Source organism: Episyrphus balteatus, chromosome 2, assembly GCF_945859705.1.
Source record: "Episyrphus balteatus chromosome 2, idEpiBalt1.1, whole genome shotgun sequence".
NCBI lineage: Eukaryota > Metazoa > Arthropoda > Insecta > Diptera > Syrphidae > Episyrphus > Episyrphus balteatus.
This window is the reverse complement of record NC_079135.1, coordinates 42,597,193-42,616,569: the sequence shown is the minus strand read 5'-3', so window position 1 is coordinate 42,616,569 and position 19,377 is coordinate 42,597,193. Positions and strand designations below refer to the sequence as shown.

The 19,377-nt window shown below is 31.5% G+C and overlaps 2 protein-coding genes and 1 long non-coding RNA gene across 6 annotated transcripts; 1 reads left to right on the top strand and 2 right to left on the bottom strand.

The window, feature by feature from the left end:
• Positions 1-229: 229 nt before the first annotated feature.
• LOC129910316 (isoleucine--tRNA ligase, mitochondrial) lies at positions 230-5,332 on the bottom strand. Its single transcript, XM_055987650.1, has 12 exons — positions 5,110-5,332; positions 4,920-5,039; positions 4,710-4,860; positions 4,144-4,659; positions 2,402-2,571; positions 1,928-2,337; positions 1,578-1,880; positions 1,401-1,517; positions 1,115-1,340; positions 831-1,065; positions 591-775; positions 230-524 (listed from the first exon to the last, which is right to left on the bottom strand). Exons 1-12 carry the CDS (start codon positions 5,287-5,289, stop codon positions 309-311), a joined length of 2,829 nt encoding a protein of 942 aa, XP_055843625.1. The 5' UTR covers positions 5,290-5,332; the 3' UTR covers positions 230-308.
• A 9,476-nt stretch (positions 5,333-14,808) lies between these two features.
• On the top strand, positions 14,809-16,216 carry LOC129910937 (uncharacterized). Its single transcript, XR_008771563.1, has 3 exons — positions 14,809-15,039; positions 15,124-15,862; positions 15,921-16,216. It is a non-coding gene; the product is annotated as an uncharacterized LOC129910937 (long non-coding RNA).
• Positions 16,217-16,938: 722 nt separating this feature from the next.
• Positions 16,939-19,086, bottom strand: LOC129910615 (cytoplasmic dynein 1 intermediate chain-like). Of its 4 annotated transcripts, none has more exons than XR_008771528.1 (5): positions 18,654-19,086; positions 18,217-18,594; positions 17,926-18,161; positions 17,610-17,829; positions 16,939-17,538 (listed from the first exon to the last, which is right to left on the bottom strand). XR_008771528.1 is itself a non-coding variant. In XM_055988051.1 (5 exons), the coding sequence occupies exons 2-4, from the start codon at positions 18,454-18,456 to the stop codon at positions 17,808-17,810; spliced, it is 438 nt and encodes a 145-aa protein (XP_055844026.1). In that variant the 5' UTR covers positions 18,457-18,594; positions 18,654-19,086; the 3' UTR covers positions 17,176-17,538; positions 17,610-17,807. The 4 variants fall into 4 exon arrangements, 2 of the variants coding, with proteins under 2 accessions (XP_055844026.1, XP_055844025.1); XM_055988051.1 differs by having other exon boundaries at positions 17,176-17,538; positions 17,986-18,161; XM_055988050.1 differs by having other exon boundaries at positions 17,178-17,538; positions 18,000-18,161.
• Between the last annotated feature and the right edge of the window lie 291 nt (positions 19,087-19,377).

Here is a 19,377-nt window from a genome sequence, read left to right as displayed (position 1 = left end):
TCGGACCCACGGTCTGGAAAAAATTTGTGTGTTGGGCATACAATTTTTAATTTCAAATAAAAAAATAAAAATGAAAACGAGGCTAACCTTAGCATTATATTTTGGTGTACTTTGTATTGGTTTTTTTGTAGGATATCTTCACAAACACATCTGTGTAGTAGTTTAGGAAGGGCAACTTCTTTCTTCGTTTATAATTTCAAGAACCAACCAAACATAAAAAATATGTTAGTTGTATTCAATAACATAAATACCTTTCGTATCTATTTTATTTACAATTAAAAAACTTAACTACTTGATTTAGCTTTAAACTAATTTCTGCTTTGCAAAACCTGTTCGCAACGTTCACAGATGGAATCTTCACTATTAACACAAAAACGTCGACAACGTGGACATAAAATTGAGCCATCTTCACTCAATGCCACAGTACAATCAGAAAGCGAAGGATCTTCTACTAATTCAACACTCGAAACTTGTAAAAGTTCACAAAGTTCAGAGTTTGTTGAAGTCTTTGTTGGTTGTAAGTTCTAAAAAAATACAAGAAAATTAATTTAAATAGAGAGATGGTTCAAAGAATAAACATCAAATACGACCTTTAAAAGTGCATATTTATCAGAACCACACGAGACGTTAACTTTCAAAAGCCAAGTGTTGACATCCTGAGAATGTCTGTTTAGCAATCGTTTCACTTCAAAGGCAGTTTCAATTATTTCTTCGACTTTAGGATCATTCCATGATGGATTTGTATGCACTTTCGCTTCATGAAATGGTCTGCTGTCTGAAAGTAAATTATGAAAATCTAAATTGTGCATAATTGGAATTAATTATCTTACCATAATAACTCCAACTTTCTTCAACTAAAAATGGTACAATTGGCCATAATGATTTACAAAGAACTTCATATGAATTGCTAAGGACTTTCTTAACACCTTCGATTTGCTCATTTTTGCCACAATACAAACGATCTTTGACTAAATGCACATAAACCGATGAGATCTGATTTGTGACAAAATTAAGAATATTCGCAGTCACTCTATTGTACTCATATGAGTCATAACTTTTTTGAATCTGTAAAAAAAGCGATTAGTTTAAGGGATAATGTTGAAAAAATTTTTACCTCATTTTCAAATTGATTAATGCAACTTAAAAGATATCGATCCAAGTGCGTCAGACATTTATTTTCACAATCAATTTTATTGGTACTTCTTGAATGATCTCCAATTGCTCCGTTTAGATATCTCAAAGTCGATCGAATTTTACTGAGATTTTCAGCACAATGTTGCAGTAGCTTATCACAAACTGTAATTGACATGTGTTGAGTTCCATGAGATGCTACCCACCATCTGGAACAGATAAATGTCTATTCTTTTTAAATTTAAAATCAAATGTAATAGAGTTCAGACCTCAAGGTATCTGTTCCATATTTCTTTGTAATATCCTTAGGTGAAATTATATTCCCCAGAGATTTTGACATTTTGTGACCCTTCTCATCGACTGTGAATCCATGAACAAAAAGAGATCTGTAAGGAATTCAAATTAGATTCACTAATATGTTGAAATTACACTGACCAAAGTATTACTTGTATGGAGAGCACCCTCTTGCTGCTATACTAGTCAATAAGGACGATTGAAACCATCCAGTAAATTGGTCATAACCTTCCAAATATAACTCAGCAACTTTATCCCCATCAAGAACACTCGACCATGAGCTACCAGAGTCAAACCAAATGTCAAAAATATCAGATCCTTTTTCAAGATTTTCAACTTTGAGATTCAGATCTTTCAAGAGCTCCGCAGATAGTAATTCTTCAACTGGTTTTTTCCACCAAAAATCAATGTTACCTTCTTTTTCAAGAAGTCCACAAATGTGTCCAATGATCTTCCTAAAAAATAGTTGTAAGCAGCTGGGGGAGTAGAATTCGAAACTTACTCATTAACAATTTCCTTTCCAGATTCTTTATCATAGAAAACTGGAATGGGAACACCCCATGCTCTTTGTCTTGATATACACCAATATGGCCTCTTTTTCACCTGGGTTATGAGAGCTTTCTTGTTAGCTTCCGAGTTGACCCGTGGAAATACGTTAACTTTTTCAATTTCTTCAACAGCCTTGTCTCTGATTTGTTCTGTATTAATGAACCATTGCTCACTGGCACGGATAATAACAGGCTGTTTAGTTCGCCAGTCAATGGGATACGCATGGGCAAAAGTTCCCGAGAATATAACATCTTTAGAGAGATGTTCCAGAACAAGCTTATCGCCGTCACCGAGGACACTTTTTCCAGACAAAAATGATGGTGCTTCATCAGTGTAGATGCCATTTTCATTTACAAAGCATTTCTGTTGGACAAGCAGAATCGTTAGGAATCTGGTAGACTTAAACAAAGAAGAAAAAATAAATTACCACAGGCAATTTGTGATCCAAGCTCACAAGGAAATCTTCTGGACCATGAGCTGGTGCAGTATGAACCAATCCAGTGCCTTTTGTATCCTGAACATGTCCGGCAGGCAGAAATGGAAGTTTTTGTGTATCATCAATTGGATGGGAATATGAGCAGCTTTTCAATGAATCTCCTGAAAAAAAAGCAAGCTTAAAGATGTTACTTACTTCTCAATTTGAGTGAATAGTGGAGTAACTAAAGCTCAAAAAATGGCAATATTAGGGAACATGGCCGAACAGCTCTGATTTTGATGATCTTTTTTTCAAACGTCGGTAATTAAAAATACTTTAAAGTCTATAGATTAAAAATTGCCGCTGTTGCCGTTTTGATTTTTTAAATTTAACTGAAGATTTTTGTGAACAAACAAAATTTGTTTTCAAAAATTTTGCTTAAGGTTCATAAATTAATTGATGCCAAAGATTGTCATAAATTGATTTTAAACACAAAAAAAAATAATTGAACACAACGGCAACACTTATAAGATTTAAATATACATACGTTTTTAAAAAATTGAAGCTAATTCATATTTGTAAAATTAAAATTAAGTAAATTGGATAAAGGGTTTTTAAAAAAAAGCTAATTAAACTCAGATTTCTGAAAAAAAATGATTGAAAAAATTTTAATGTCCTTTTTAAAACTTTTTCGTAATATAAAATGTATTTATTTTTTCAATTTTTTTTTTGCACCATTTATTAATGATTTGAAATTATAAAAGAAAATGTCAATATGCATTACAGTTTATGAAAAAAATTAAAAAGTATTTCATTTTCGAAGAACTTTTTTTAATAGAAGTTTTGAAAAAAATTTAACATAATTTTTTTTTTAAGTTCAACTTTTATATATAAAGTTATTTTTTCTTCATTCAATAGCCCTTATTGAAAGTTAAAAAGCAAAAGTTTAAAGTTCTTATTTGCCAAAATCTTTGAGAAAATCAATTATTTCAATGCAAAAATTCAGTTTTTATCAAAAAAAATCCAATGAAATTGAAGTAATTTTTAATTTCTTTTCTTTCAAAAATGTGATATGTATTACCTTTTTCTCTTGGGAGTTCAACTAATATTTTTTTTCAAAAATAAATTCATATTTTACTACAATAACAGTTTCAAAAAAAGTCGTTTAAAATTTTTTAACAGCATTTTTTTCCAAAATTCTGAGTAAAGGACCATTCTTTCAAAAATTCTTGATTAAATTTAGTGGATTTAAATTTTACAGATAGAAATGAGATTCTGGCTTTTTAAAAACGTGTATCGTAGGTGTTGCCGTTGTGTTCAAAATATTTTTTTTGTGTTTGAAGTGAGTTTGTGAGATATTGCATTTATCGCTTAAACGATGGAAATTGTCCCTTATCCCCATATATTTTTTTTCCTTAATCTCTAGAGAATATTTTGGTGTCATTTATTTTATAAAATTTAAGCAATAAATTGGTTTTGTTCAAAACAAAATTTAATTTAATTTTAAAAAACAATGGCGCAAAATTTTAACGATTAAGAAAGTTGCTAAAGCCATTTTAGTAAGTTACTAAGCCAAAAAGCATACGGATTTTAACTTAGTAACTTACTAAATGACTTTAGCAATTCATTAAATTTTTCCAAATTTTGCGCTAAAGCGGCAACATCGGCAATTTTTAACCTAGATCTTCAAAATCTGAGCTGTTTGGCTGGGTTCCCTAATAATTTGCTTTAGTTACTCCACTAGAAGTACCAACCGGAAATAGTCTTAATTTGAATGACTTCCAATCCCGTCATATTTTGAAACTCTTCAATCAAATTGCTGGCTAGCAAGTATTGATTTTCTGAGTCACTACTCAGTGAAACCAGGGAATATTCCAGTTCAGAGTTATAACAAATGGCTTGGTTACTTGGAAGTGTCCAAGGTGTTGTTGTCCATACCAAAGCATAGGTGTTATTGTTTCCCTCTGCACTTGGCGGAATATCTAACAACTTAAATCGCAAAACTACAGAAGGGCTAACAAAGTTTGGATCGTATTCTAGCTCAGCTTCAGCGAGTGCAGTTTTAGAAGAGGGCGACCAGTAAACTGGTTTTAGAGCCCGATAGACAATTTTTCTATTGAAGAAATCTAAGAACATCTTAAGTTGATTTGATATGAATGCTGGACTAAATGTAAGATAAATATTGGAGGGATTCACCCAGTCGGAGAGAATTCCCCAAGAGCGAAATTCTTCTTTTTGTTTGTCCACAGTTTCCATCGCGAATTTCCGAGCTGAAAAAGGGGAAACTATAGAATTTTACATTGAATTAAGATTAAGTTACATTTCTGTCGAATAGTCAATGGATCTGGATTGGATTTGGAAGATGACATCGCTTTCAATTCGATTGGGAGACCATGACAGTCCCAACCGGGTTTGTAGTTTACCATTCTACCTTGAGTTACATTCTGCCGTAAGGTTATATCTTTAAGAATCTACAAAGCATGCATAAAAGTCATCACAAAATAAAATGTGTAAATAAAGAGCAGCAAACCTTATTCACAGAATGTCCCATGTGTAAATCACCATTGGCATATGGTGGCCCGTCGTGCAAAACAAATGCCGGTTTTTGGTTATTATCTTTTTGGTATTGATAGGCATTTGAAAAAGATCCCTATTGCATACAAATTAAAGATAATTTACTTGAAATTATGAATAATTACAAATATTTTTATGAGACTCACTGCAATTAAACTCTTTTCAATGTCAGTTCTCTTTGCTGCTGATAATCGTGTTGGGAATTTTGTTTTTGGTAAATTAATTGTACTGGTATATTTAATAGGTGTTTTGGCTGCATGTTTAATTGAATAATAACGCAGACAATTTGTAGAATTGGAGAAATATGATTTTAAAATGCGACTCATTATGCAAAAGAAAAATTTTTTTTAAAAATTTTGTATTTTTTTGTATTGACATAAATCAGCTGTGTGCTGTCAAAGTTGACAGATGAGTTCGATTCCGATTGTTCCAAAAATGTAGTAGATTGTTTACACTGCGGTCGCTATAATCAGATTTGTTTGAATTCTTTTTGACTCAAAATTTTAAATCTGTCATATTTCAATGTGTAGGGATGAAATCCTCTCAAGAAAAAGAAAAATTGTGCCAAAGTTTACCCAAGCGCCTTTTGGACAAAATTTTCTGCTACTTTTGAAAAAAAAAAACATTTTGTAGGTATTGATTTTCAAACATTTTTTTTTAATTTATTTTTATAATCGAATATTTACTGCCAAGTGGCACAAGTGGCACAAAAACAAGCTAAGAAAGTTTTAAGCCTGAGATACGGAGGGGAATAGACACAATTTATAAAATTTATACAATTTTTTTCTTGACTTGACTCAACCTATACGCTCTAGCTTTTTGGTACTTTCCTCCCGTATATCGTTCACCTCAATGGTTGCCAACCCAAAAACCACGTTTCATAGCTTTGGTGTTCATAACTTCGGTTTTTCGTAACTTCGGTCTTTCATAACTTCGGTTTTTCGTAACTTCGGTTTTGCGTAACTTCATAACTCCGTTACCATTTCGTTTTTCAGTACGCAGCTCAAGGGAAAAATTGGAGAATTTTCACTCATTTTTCACATACTTTATACCTGGGCATTTTTCTTAATTCCAACAGCAGTATTGACGGTTTTTTCACTTTTAATTCATTTATTTCTAGTGTTAAAAACTATTTTCTCTTGTTTTTTCTTGATTTTAAATTAATTTTTTTTGTTTTTTTTTTTTTTATTTTGACTTTGACAAAATACTCTGAATTTTTTATAAGCATTTTCGTTTTGCTGCGAAACGAAAAATTTTGAAGTTTCTAAAGTCAACAGCGAACATGTTAACGAAAAAATATCATCGGGTATTATAGCAAAGTAAAAATAATAAAAATACAAATAAAAAAATTCAAGGAAAAAACATCAGAAAATAAGTTAAAAAGTTAACGAAACGCGTGATAAACGAAATTATTACCCATGCTAGAATATTTGGAAAGTTTTCAATCATTTGTCGCTCACATTTAATTATCGGTGTCATTTTTTCTTTCTCCAAAAATATTCTTTTTTAAACTTGGAGACTTAAAAAAATTTCCATTTCGCTGTGGCAGCGTATTAGGTTTCAATCTGCATACAACTTGACTGAAACTCTCAAATAAATTTTAGTTCGGCAGATTTTTTGAAAGAATTTGGATGGGAGCTAAAATTTAGTTTAATTAGCGTACTAGCCTCAAGTTGCCAAATGATTTCGATCCTCGTCAAAATATAGCCGCTATGTAAAATAAATTTTACTCGCAAATTAAAACTTTTAACTTCATCCAACACATCGTCATGATTCCCATGTTATTATTTTTTTCTATCCAAAAAAATGCTCCCAATCTGATGACTGGCTGACCGACAAACATCAGTGGGTTGTAATTCTTGCTGAATTTTTTTGGTTAGTGAAATGTGTGCTAAATAATAAATTCAAGGCAATGGAATACAAAATAACTTAATTTTTATATGAATCATTTTTTTTTTCTTCAATACACATCAGGGAGTTATTATAGGTCGTTTCAAATCAAAAGTCCCATGGAAAATTGAGCAAAAATAAAAAAAACTCATTCGCTTACTGGAAGGAAGCATTTATGAGGCAGCTGAACTTTTTCTAAAACTACGATAAAATAATGAAGAACAGTTCTTGATATCCCTATTTTAATTAATTGATCCGTCTGTGAGATTCACTGGGTTAGCCTCAGAAAGCGGAGGCAAGTCTCCCGGGCTTGCATCACTCCATTTCCAAGGACAATACAAAAAAACATACAATTATTTAATTATTTATCATTTGAAGGTAGTTGGGGTAACTTTGCCGAAGATATTGTTATAGGACTATGTGAAGATGGACCAGTAATGTCCAGTTTATATGATAGCAATTCATAACTTAAAATTCTATTCACATCTTTTCATTTGTATAATCAAGCAGTAAATATCATATTTTTATTTTTCAATTATTTTGGAGTCGTCACCATAGAAATCATTAATAAACAAATTCAGAATTTTCGTTTGTTTATTTTTTTCTCTAGCATTTCTTTCATTCAAACAAGCATGATTTGTTGTTATTTTTGAGTTGATTTGTCGCAATGAGCCAATAAATTTGAGTTTTTTGTTTATTTCTTCTCAATTTTATTGGAAGGGAGAAAATAAACTCTGAGTCAGGACTTTTGATTTGAAACGACCTATAGCTGCGTTCCTTTGGAAATATGTATCTACTTTTTAGTACTTAAAGCTGCTTTGAACTACTTTTTCAATATAGCAAAGTAGTTCAAAGTAGTTTTAAGTACTAAAAAGTAGATAAATATTTCCAAAGGAACGCAGCTATTATTAAAGTTTTAGTTTTTTAAACTAATGATGACATCTCATAATTCCATTTTTGCAATTAGAGTAGCCTCTGTAGTTGTGAGCTCGACAACAGGATTCCCGCTCTCTATAAATACGATTGCAAACTTCGTTGCAAGCTGGGACAGCGTATTGTGCTTCAGTGGTGGTAATAACCATAGAACAAACTAACATCAGCGCTAGGAACAAACAAGTTTTGTTTAAAAAAGCCATTTATATATTTTTTTTATCAATATTTCACGTTACAAGAAAATAAACACAGCAAGCACTCCAATCAAGCGGAACTTAAGTTCTCTGAAGAATGTAGTGATTTGATATTGTTTTTATATGAAAACTAAGCTTCGTACCTTATAATAACAATCATGATTGCAAGATTAAAATATAATATTAAACTAAAATTAACTACGTTTTAATTAATCAATGAATTATATATTTGAGTAAAATTTGTTTGAATTTTCCATTTAATTTGTTGCTGAGAAATTTTGTGATCAGTCATTACTGATTTAAAAAAGTTTCGTGGAAATTGGCTAAATTATATTAATTTTGTAATTATTATTTGATAATGACTAAATTTGGTATTTGGCATTTTTTTCAAAAACATCGCTCATATACTTTTCTTTTACTTAAAATTCAGTTATTAAGTTTAATTTTTATTAAATTTATTTATGAATTTTTATTACAAAAAATTAACTTTTTTATTTTCTGATAAAATTATGATCAAATACCCAATTAAAGGAAATTTCAAGTGCATCATTTAGTAGTGTTTTTTTTTCCAGCCCAGTTCCTTTATTGGGAGGTGGCAGAGCATTATTAGTAGTTTACTAGCGATTTTCAATGACACGCACTTTCAACGAAATTAATGCGACTCGTATCAACGCGTGCAGAAGGCCTGAGTACCTACTTCTAGAAGTAAATGTAATAGATCGTCTACTCGTGACTCGTGAGTAAACTACCACCTTCAAAGGAACGGGGCTATTACTACTTTATATGTCTAAAACTAGCTACCGTTTTAAATTTTGATTATATAAATTATATAATAATTAATTTTTTCCGTGATTTGAAACACTACATTTTTTTAGTAATAATTATACCTAGGTAGTGAATATTGGTAAGTTTTTAAGAGCAGGAAATGTAATTAATTTTTATGGTTTTAACAACAACATTTTACCTTCAAACTAAAATAGTAGTTGTTTTGGTATAAATAAGTTAGAACCTATGCTATCTTCGATAGCGACTTTGTAAGTGTATGTAACTTTGAACTACATAATACAACTGCCAGCAAGGATATTTTACAAACATAAACGCGTCTAAAATGGTTCTACAGAAACGAATTTGTTTGGTAAATCCTTAAACACATTAGCCTTGTTCCATGGGAGGTGGAAGTTTACTCATGAGGAGTATATCAAGTACTACAATCAACACATGATCTTCTGCTCGAGGAGATACGAATGTTTAGCTGTTATACTAGATTTCTACCCACGAGAAAACCACCAGGGTTGGGGTCGAAATTCTGTATGGGCCAAAATTCGGATTCCAAAATTCTGTGTTCCAAAATTCTGTATTTTAAAATTCTGTAAATTCAAAAATCTCTATTTTAAAATTCTGTAAATTCATAATAAATTCTGTATTCTAAAATTTTCTAAACACAAAGTTCTGGATTTCAAAATTCTGTATTCCAAAATTCTGTACTCCTAAATTCTGTAAATGATAAAAGAAAAATTGTTTTGATAATGAAAAAAGTGCGCACTTTTTTTATTATCAAAACAATTTTTCTTTTATCATTTACAGAATTTTGGAATACAGATTTTTGACATTTTCTATGCAGAATCTTGAAGCAGTTTGCGTTCGACAGCTTAAGTTAAGTGTTATGAGTTAATCGTGATATAAAATTAATTCAGAAAAATGGAAAACATTAAAAGCGTCGCTTCGTTGCGTTACGTTGAGAAATCCTCAAAGCGCGCTTCTGTCACTTTGACTTTGAACAGCTGATTGCAACATAAAATCTGCTGTCAAATAAAAAAAACACAGTCACTCACAAAATTATTGGGCCAAGTCTTTATCTTGATTTAATTGTGGAAAAATGAAAAAGGATATTAATGTGTTTCAAAAATGCATAGAAATTTGTTTATTCTTTAATCCTATAGTTATAAAAACAAAACCAATCAAAATATATTGTTTTTAACAATAAAACTCAGTCTAAAACATCATTAAATTTTTTTTGTTTTTAATACGTAAATTATTTTGATTTAAAATATCTCGATGTCGTTTTTTTTGTGCAAAATCCATATAGAGAAATTAAAAAACACACATAGTTTTACAATACTTTATTTTTTTTTATTCACATCTGGCGCAATAATAATGTGGGTGACTGTAACTATGTCTGTTAAATGTCAGAAAACGAGCAAAAGTTCAGTCTGGTTGAACTTTTGCTCGCTTTCTTACGTTTCCTTACGTTTGTCAAAAAAATCGTACGTAAGAAAAGCGTCATTGTGTGAGGTTACACAGATTTCCTATAGTTGAACTTTTCGCAGTTGTCAAAATCGACGGCATAGCGTGATTGTGTTTCAGCTTTAAATCATTAAAACCTAATAAAGGAAAGGATAAATTGTGTTTAATAACGAAGAGAGATCAACTTAAAAAAAAAAACATGGAAAATGAAAATATTTTTTTTAATGAAAAATCTCGTAAAATTTTTCGGAAAATGGAACGCTTAATTCAAATTAGTCGAACATTCAATTATTTATGTCCAATTTTTTCGAAAAAGTATAATTTTTTGAAAAAAAAAAAAACAAATTCAAGTTAGTAGAACATGAATTTGTATGGAAAATGAAAATATTTGTTTTTTAATGGAAAATCTCGGAAATTTTTTTCAAAAATTGGGTACTTAACTCAAATTAGTTAAGCACTTAATTATTCCAGACAATTTGAAAAAATTTTTTTTTCGAAAATCACAGAAAAAAAAAATTATTTTTGTAAAAATTTTTTTTTTTTAAATTTTTGTTTGGCACCTAAATATTATACCAAACCTGAATTTTTTACTAACAGTTTAAGACATTTTCTGGTTATTGCTCTGCTAACTTTAAATCGAGTTTGCAGAACATTAAGTTTTTCCAAAAGTAGGGGAGCACTTGATATAATTTCGGGGTACTTGCTCTGCTTACTTGAGGGACATGTTATAATGTAGAGATTTAGAATTGCAGAATTTTTAAAAGCAGAATATTGAATTTGCAGAATTTTGAAAAACAGAATTTTGGATTTACAGAATTTTGAAATACAGAATAATAGAAAAGCAGAATAATGGAATACAGAATTATGTTCATACAGAATTTTTTCTTTAGGTACAGAATTTTGGTCATACAGAATTTTGGAATACAGAATAACGACCCGTTCCCTAAATATACTTCTGGTGTGATTCTAAACCTGGGTTGTAAAAGAATGCAATCTTTTGTGTTTTGTGAATGCAGTATTTAAAATTCAGTTACATAATTGAATAAAAAGATTGCATTCGTTGACTTATATTTGATAACCGTTCATTTGACTGCATTCAAATGAATGCAGTCTTTTGGGAATGCATGTAGTCTTTGCATTCTTTTAGCAGTCTTCGTATTCCTTGGAAGTCCTTCCTTTCCTTTGCAATCATTTGTATTCTTTGGCAGTGAGAGAGAGAGAGAGAGATAGATTTAAACCTCTTAAAATTATCCTTGAACTAAAAAAAAAAATTATTATTTTTGTAATAGAATGCAAAAGAAATCACACTAGTAATCCGCCTATGGGGGTTTCCGGGTTGATCTTAGAAATTTGAATTCTTTTATTTCTGAGGCCAACTTATACCAGAAATTGTTTGGTCAACATTTCTTCTAACTTCACGATCGTATTGGAAAAGTGTATGCTATTGGTTTTTTGACTGGGTTCCCAGAATCTCTCCTTTCAACATGGTAATAACAACTGGAGCCTATGTCTGAAAACGTGACAGATGGCGGCTTTTTTACTTTTCCTGACGTTTGTCAAATAGAGCGCTTAAAAGTGTCACTGTAATAAGGCTATACAGATTTTGTACACATAATTGAACTTTTGGTTGTTGTCAAAATCGACAGAAAAGCGTGATTGTTTTTCTGCTTTTAATATTGTGGCAAAATAATCGGTTTGAAAGTGGATCTAGTTAAAAAGTAATTATTTTTTAAAATTTCTAACCCAATTACACTGGTCAACAAGGTTTTTGCAAAAAGAACCAAAATATACTTTTCTGTAGGTTTTAGGGTGCTGAATTCGAAAGTCAGAAAAGTTTGATTGACCTCCGTTCTTAAGATATTACCGTTATAAAATGGCAACAAAACGTCATTTTGACTGTTTTCAAGGTTATTTTGTTATGTGAGGTAGTTAATTACAAAGACATTTCTAACGGTGTCAGTAAAAACTGGTTTACTACTTTCAAAAATTCTTTAAATCTTTCCAATATCTCTTTTATTTTCCTAGATATCTTAATTTTAAGTAAGTCTTTGGCTCAAAAATAGCACTGGGTCAACCAAATTTCACTTTTTTTTGCCACAAGAACCAAAAGGTAACTACTTTTTGATATAACACAAAATATGAAATTTATAAGCTATAAATTGTTGTTATGGAATATTATGTAAGATTTAATTATTTATTTATTAAATTTTGTGCTTTTATTTGATATTACACACAATCTTTAAAGTATAAGGTGCCTATAGCTACACAGTGATTTTTCAATCGCTTAACCAATGAGTTTGTAGGCAAGAGGGCTAGAACGTGCTGATGCGAAAAGAAAAATTCCATACGAAAATGACAAAACGGAAACTTTCGTTCTGCAGTAGCTGTTCAATGCCATCTGTTTAGAAAAGCCCTCAAAAGATCACCTGCATGCGCTGTCTGGCATTGGTTTTAAAATTGAAGTAATTTGAATTTGTAATTAAGTTTTTCGAACCAAAACACTTTATTTTGTTTATGGCCCAATTAAGATACAATGCCCCAACTATTATGTGGTTAGCCAACAATGCAGTAGCCAAAAAGGTTCCTCTTGTTTGAAATTCATTTATTCCCGGTGTTTCAACGTCCATTAGATAAGTATCTTAGTTAAAAATTAGAAAACTGAGTGAAAATTTGAGCTTTTCACTTCGTACAAGTTTCTTCCTCACATAATCTGCCGTGCGAGGTGCGGCCAGCTAACCCCAGGGTAAGTAGGTACGCTCCTGAACCTAGCTAAAAATTATTTAATTTTTAATTAAAACAATTCATTTTAATGCACCCAAGAGAAATTGTATTTATTCCCCATTCCCAAATAGGATTTTTATTCGTTTAACTTTTAAACTAGAAATGACATCTTATTTTCCCATCATTGCAGTGGGAGGCGCCTTCATATCCCCACTCACGGCAACAGGAATCCCAAAACCGGGGGACCTGGTTGCAAACTTCGTTGCAAGGTGGAAGATAGTATTGTGCCTCAACAGTGTCAATTGCAAGTGAACAAACTACCATAACGACAAGGAACATACAAGTTTTGTTTAAAAAAGCCATTATTGTTGTATTTATAAATATTTTACGTAGAAAAATTAAACTCTTTTAAAAAACACTCTCAATCAAGGGTAGCAAAGTTTTCTGATGAAATAAGAATTTCCATAATCCAGTCAAATAAGGGTTTAACCTCGGAATGAATGTTAGTAGAAATTTTTTTTGCTCAATATCTTCCTTTTGCCATTCTATAACATATCTCAAAAGTCTAGAAAAATCTCATGTCCGCTTGTCGCGATTTCAAGGTCAAATCGCGAAATGGAGATTTTCAAAATTAGCAAAAATAGGCTATGGTATTATATACACATATGATACATGATTTCAAGGTATTTTTTAATGCTGATTCCAAAAAATCTAAAATCAAGACAATCTGACGTCTTTGAAAAAAGTTATACCTGTTTTTCATTTGTCAACTCATATTATTATAACATTTGCAAACTTACTGCCGAAAAACCCTTAAAAGTTATGGTAGATGAACCAAATTTTGCATGAAGATTTTAGAATCCATCATTATTAAAAATCAAAACAATCCATTACAAAAAATATATATACCTACGAAATAATGGTATTTTTTGATGGAGGGGCAAATTTTAGGATATGCCCTAAGAAGATTTTTGTTCATCTTAGGAATAAGTGCTAATAGGCTAATTTTTTCATTTTAATCTTTGTTTGGATATTCTTTAACTACCCTCAAAAATCTAAAAAAAATCTCATGTCCGCAAGTCCTAATATTCTTGGTTTGAAAATAAGGTGCAGATTTTAAAAAATTAATAAGAAAAGTTTAAATTTTTGTATGTATACCAACATAAGCGACATGATTTAAAGGTATTTTTTAACACTTTTTCCAACAAAACTCACAAACAAGTCAACCTGACCATCCCTGAAAAGTAATGCACCTTATTCATGTTGATCTGACACACATATCTGAAGTGAAGTTTTTCAATCTTTTAAAATCTGCACCTTATTTTCAAACCAAGAATATTAGGACTTGCGGACATGAGATTTTTTTTAGATTTTTGAGGGTAGTTAAAGAATATCCAAACAAAGATTAAAATGAAAAAATTAGCCTATTAGCACTTATTCCTAAGATGAACAAAAATCTTCTTAGGGCATATCCTAAAATTTGCCCCTCCATCAAAAAATACCATTATTTCGTAGGTATATATATTTTTTGTAATGGATTGTTTTGATTTTTAAAAATGATGGATTCTAAAATCTTCATGCAAAATTTGGTTCATCTACCATAACTTTTAAGGGTTTTTCGGCAGTAAGTTTGCAAATGTTATAATAATATGAGTTGACAAATGAAAAACAGGTATAACTTTTTTCAGAGACGTCAGATTGTCTTAATTTTAGATTTTTTGGAATCAGCATTAAAAAATACCTTGAAATCATGTATCATAGGTGTAAATAATACCATAGCCTATTTTTGCTAATAGGTGTGTTTTTTTGTTTATCTATATAGATTTTGTCCAAAAAAACGACATCGAGATTTTTGAAAACAAAACAATTTACGTGTTAAAAACAACAAAAACTTTATCTGTATAGATTTTTGAAAAATCCAGATAATTATCCAGATTTTACTTTCTCTCGATAGAAAACAGTACTGCCAAGGTGCATTACACTTATTAAATGTCAGATTCCATTAAACGACAGCTGCAGGTGACAGATATATGACAAAAAAATATAATATTTAAAATTGAATTCAATTAGGAATAACAAACAACACAAATCAATGTAAGTAGGTACAAGCATATATTTGGAAAAAGATAAAAATTGTACCATAAACTTTGTTTTTTAAATTTAATTTAATTATTTTAGGATTCACGTATTTGCAAGAGTGCGATATCTTCCACAAAACCAAAGAAAAAACCTGAAAAGCAGATGGAAAGTATATCAATTTATTCTTACAATGAGATAGCATATTTATCTTTTTTCTAGGAATTATTTCACAAAAGAAGAATTCTGTGTACTGTGCGCTTGTTTCTTATACATGTCGGTACCTTCAAACCTTACAGCCAAATGTAATGTAAATGCTCTCGGAATGCCAGCTCGTTTGCGAAAACATCTATTCTTTGACGATAAACATGGTTAAATGATAACAAAGCTCTTGTTAATCAATCGCCTCATTATGCCCACCACAAAAACTTATAACTTTTTAAAAAGATACACGTCATGTCTGTGCGCTGCGAAGAAAAGCAAATACAAACATACCTCCCGAAAAATATTCCTTCAAGAAATACTTTTCATCCCAAACAGCAGACAGCAACAAGCAAGACAATCCTAACATTGCATTGCAGCTCATTCAATACCCAAATCCTTCAACTCCCTAAAATCTCCCTCACTTTATGTAAATGGTATCAGAACCAAGACCCGTTGATGAGAAAAGCCATCTTAGAAGAAGATCACTTCACTGCCTGTGCAAATGATGGTGTCGACATGTGCATGTAAAGTGAAGTGTAGAAACAATGGTATCTTGAAAGTTGATGTATAAGAAATATTTTAAAGAACGTTATGGTAATTGTTTGAGGGCATCATTTAGGTCCCCAATTGGTTACAGGTAATTTTTTTATTTATTCTCCTTTATTGGTTCGATATATTCCTTATTCCTTCTTCAGATGTACTCTGCCTGCATTGATGTCGTCCTGTTTCTGTACGAAATGTCTTCTACAAATGTCTCTAAGGCCTCCATCGAGATCCCGAGAAAATGATATCTGCATGAATTTTCTTCGCAATTACTTTCCCCTCCTTAACAGCTAGGAAGGAATTAAGGCAATACACATGGATTCCCAACCCAACTCAACCAACCCTACAACTGGACATAATGGGTCTGAACACCCCCGAGCACAACCTATACAGCCGACTTTTTAGATTAAGTTAATCCATGTATTATATTTTATAACTTTGTTCATTATTTAACGTTAGGCTCCCTTTGTGCCAACAAAATTTTGTAACTATCAATGTATCTTAGAAATAAGTTATTTTAAGTCAATTGTAAATAGCAAGTTCAATAAACCAAAATTGAATTCCAATACACATGGATAAACAAAAAAACATATTTGCAAGCTAGCATTCTTGATCCAGCTGTGGGAGTCCTTACAAAGGCGGGAGATTTTGTTTTATATTTTCTTCCCCGAAACGTAATCCGTTTTGCTTTTTCTCATTAAGATTTATTTGACCAGTTTCCAATCCGATATGAAAATTAAATAAACAAATTTGTGCGCGCGTCACTGCATAATCTCAGAACTGTTTCTTTTTTGTTTGTTTTGTTGCTTGCTAGGTATACAACAAAAGTCTCATAACCAACTCCAAGTTGAAGCAGAACTCAAATATTCACTCTGGCGAGTGAATACAAGATTTTACGAATTTCTGCAATAGGTTAAAGTTTATTTAATATTTTGTGTTCTTCTAAAGAGAGCTGGAAAACTTTCAATAAAACTAGATACGAAAGTGTTTTGTTGAAAATGACTCAATTAATATCTGATTAATATGTTTGAAATATAATTCTAGTTTCGCTAGTTAATTCCTTATGTTTGGTTCATTTTAAGAGATGAAAAAAACTGCTTTGCTGATAAACGTGGTTAACGCAGAAAGGGGATGATATGCCTTCCTACTACTAAAGAAATCTACGCCCTTAGATGAAGCTAATGCCGAGGAAAAATCAACAAGAAAGAAGAAGAAAAGCGACACGGAGCAGAATAAAATTGTAACCACATCACAATCCCAGTCACAGTCACATCAACCACCACAACCACTGCTCCTACCAAAGTCTCAATCACCTCCCGCCGTCCAGTTTATGAAACTAAAAGCTAATGCTAATTTTTTTTTATCATTCGCCACAATTAAGATAGAAAATCATTTCATGTGATCACTAAGTAATTTAAGTTTTTATTCTTTTTAGGGATTATAAGTTTGGGTGTAAGGCTTGATTGAAAAAAATTACTGTTAAAACATAATAAGTAAATTGAGTCTATATGAGAGATGATTCAATAGATTAAGTACAATTGAACAAATTTTACTTTATATTCCAACTGTTGTTAAACAAATTCGTTTCACTTTGCATAAATATTTAATATACAATCAAAAAGTTAAAACAATATTGGTTCAATTAAAAACAAAACAAAATTAATAAATTTTATCTCATTCAACTCATTGTGCCACATGCGTATAGCTCCTCTAGACAAGAGTTCTTCATTATGCAAATTATGATTAGCCTGGTTATTAATCACAGCATTCCTGAAAGTTTAAATAATAAAAAAAAACATTTTAAACCATTCGAAAATACAAAAAGTTCGCGACTTAGATACCTGAATTGATTTGACTTCGATTCTCCAGATTGTCGATTTCAATAGTAGCTTTTTTATCCAATTAAACATAATGCAGCAAAGCAGAAGTAGATGGATTAATAGACATAAACCTCCATCTTATCTTAAATAAACGTCTTGATGACTGGAAAATGTTTTTGTTTATACAGGGCCAGGGAGCTGTTGTGGGATGAAGTAGGCTTAAAGAACGAGTGGCTTGGTTCTGGAAAGAATCAACAAGTTTTGGATGTTTAATATTACGTATTTAGATAGTTGGTATACAAAAAAGTAACAAAAATCCACTTTGGCACTCATTCACCTTGTGAAAACAATAAAAAGGAGCGCTTTGCATTTTAACCAATATGATTTTTGAGCTTACTGAACATAATTCACCTTAAGATTCCATAACTTAATTGTCCAATCAATGGACGATGTAAGGAACAAATCACCAAAATCTGGTGTAGATTGATTTAGATGAGTTGATATTCCCGTCACTGGACGCAAAATGCTTCTCATAGACTTCAGACACACCCGAACGTATTCCATGTCGATAAGCTTTTAGAAACAACAATTTGTTTTAAGCAAATGGTAAATCACAACAAACTCTTACCAGAATAAACATTGCCATTGCTAGATTGTTAATCTCATTCGATGAAAAGAACATGCAAGTGATAGCAATTGGCTTCGATTGCCGTTGCTGCAATTCCAGTGTATCTTGCGGCATCGACAACATATCCAAACTCCAAGAGCAAAGCTTGCCATCGGATGAGATCGATATCACATTGTGTGTGCCAACCATTTGCAAACAGTACACTGGGTTCGTATCTTGTGGTGTCCTCTGGACATTCATTCATTGAATTGAATTTAGTAAAGCATGTTGACATAACGGCACTCTGACAATGGAATACATCTTCGGGTGCTTGTTTTTTATATTTTGTGTTCCAGACCATTACAACACCACAACACCATCTGGTTCATTGGGACTCTCCTAGGGAAGTTATTTAATGGGTTTTAGGTAGAATCGTACGATACAATACAAATGCAAACCTCATTTTTGTGATATGAAGCAACAACCAGTTCAGGAAAATGTGTTGACCAATCCATTGAAGTGATGCATCGATTCTTAGACTATGGGTCTTCATAGAAAGCTCGATTCAACGACAACCTAGCATTTGTCCTCCCATCGTTTGACTCTTCATTATCACCACCTCCAATGTAGTCTGTGTAGATGTCGACATTCTCAGATAGAGCCCTTCTTTTTTGTGTTCAAGTGGTGTTATGGCTGATGCAACTTCCTTTACAATGGGCAAACCATGTGGTAGAATTCCTGGTGGTAGTTTGGAATGGAACCTAACACAGCTAGAGGAACATGACAATCGACAAACCAGGAACAATTCTACGAATTTTTTTGTTTGTTTCTTTCTCTTTGTTTTATTAAATTTTAATTTTTAAAATAAAAAAGCAAAAGCAAACTTTTTGACAGACAGCTGTCTAATTAATGTTCAGTGCTGCCAAAGATTTGCACGGATTTAAAAAATCTCGATGTCGTTTTTTTGCACAAAATCTATATAGATAAACAAAAAAACACACCTAATATATGGATATGGAGTGCTTGTTCCTATACCTAATACATTGTAACGCCATATGCATGGATAGGGGTCGCTGCCTTCGTTTTTCAGTGCGAGTCCGGTTCCGCAGCTGTAAATAAACACTCTTGTTGATGACAGCCATCAAATGAAAATAAAATGGAGGCATGCACTCATCGAAAAAC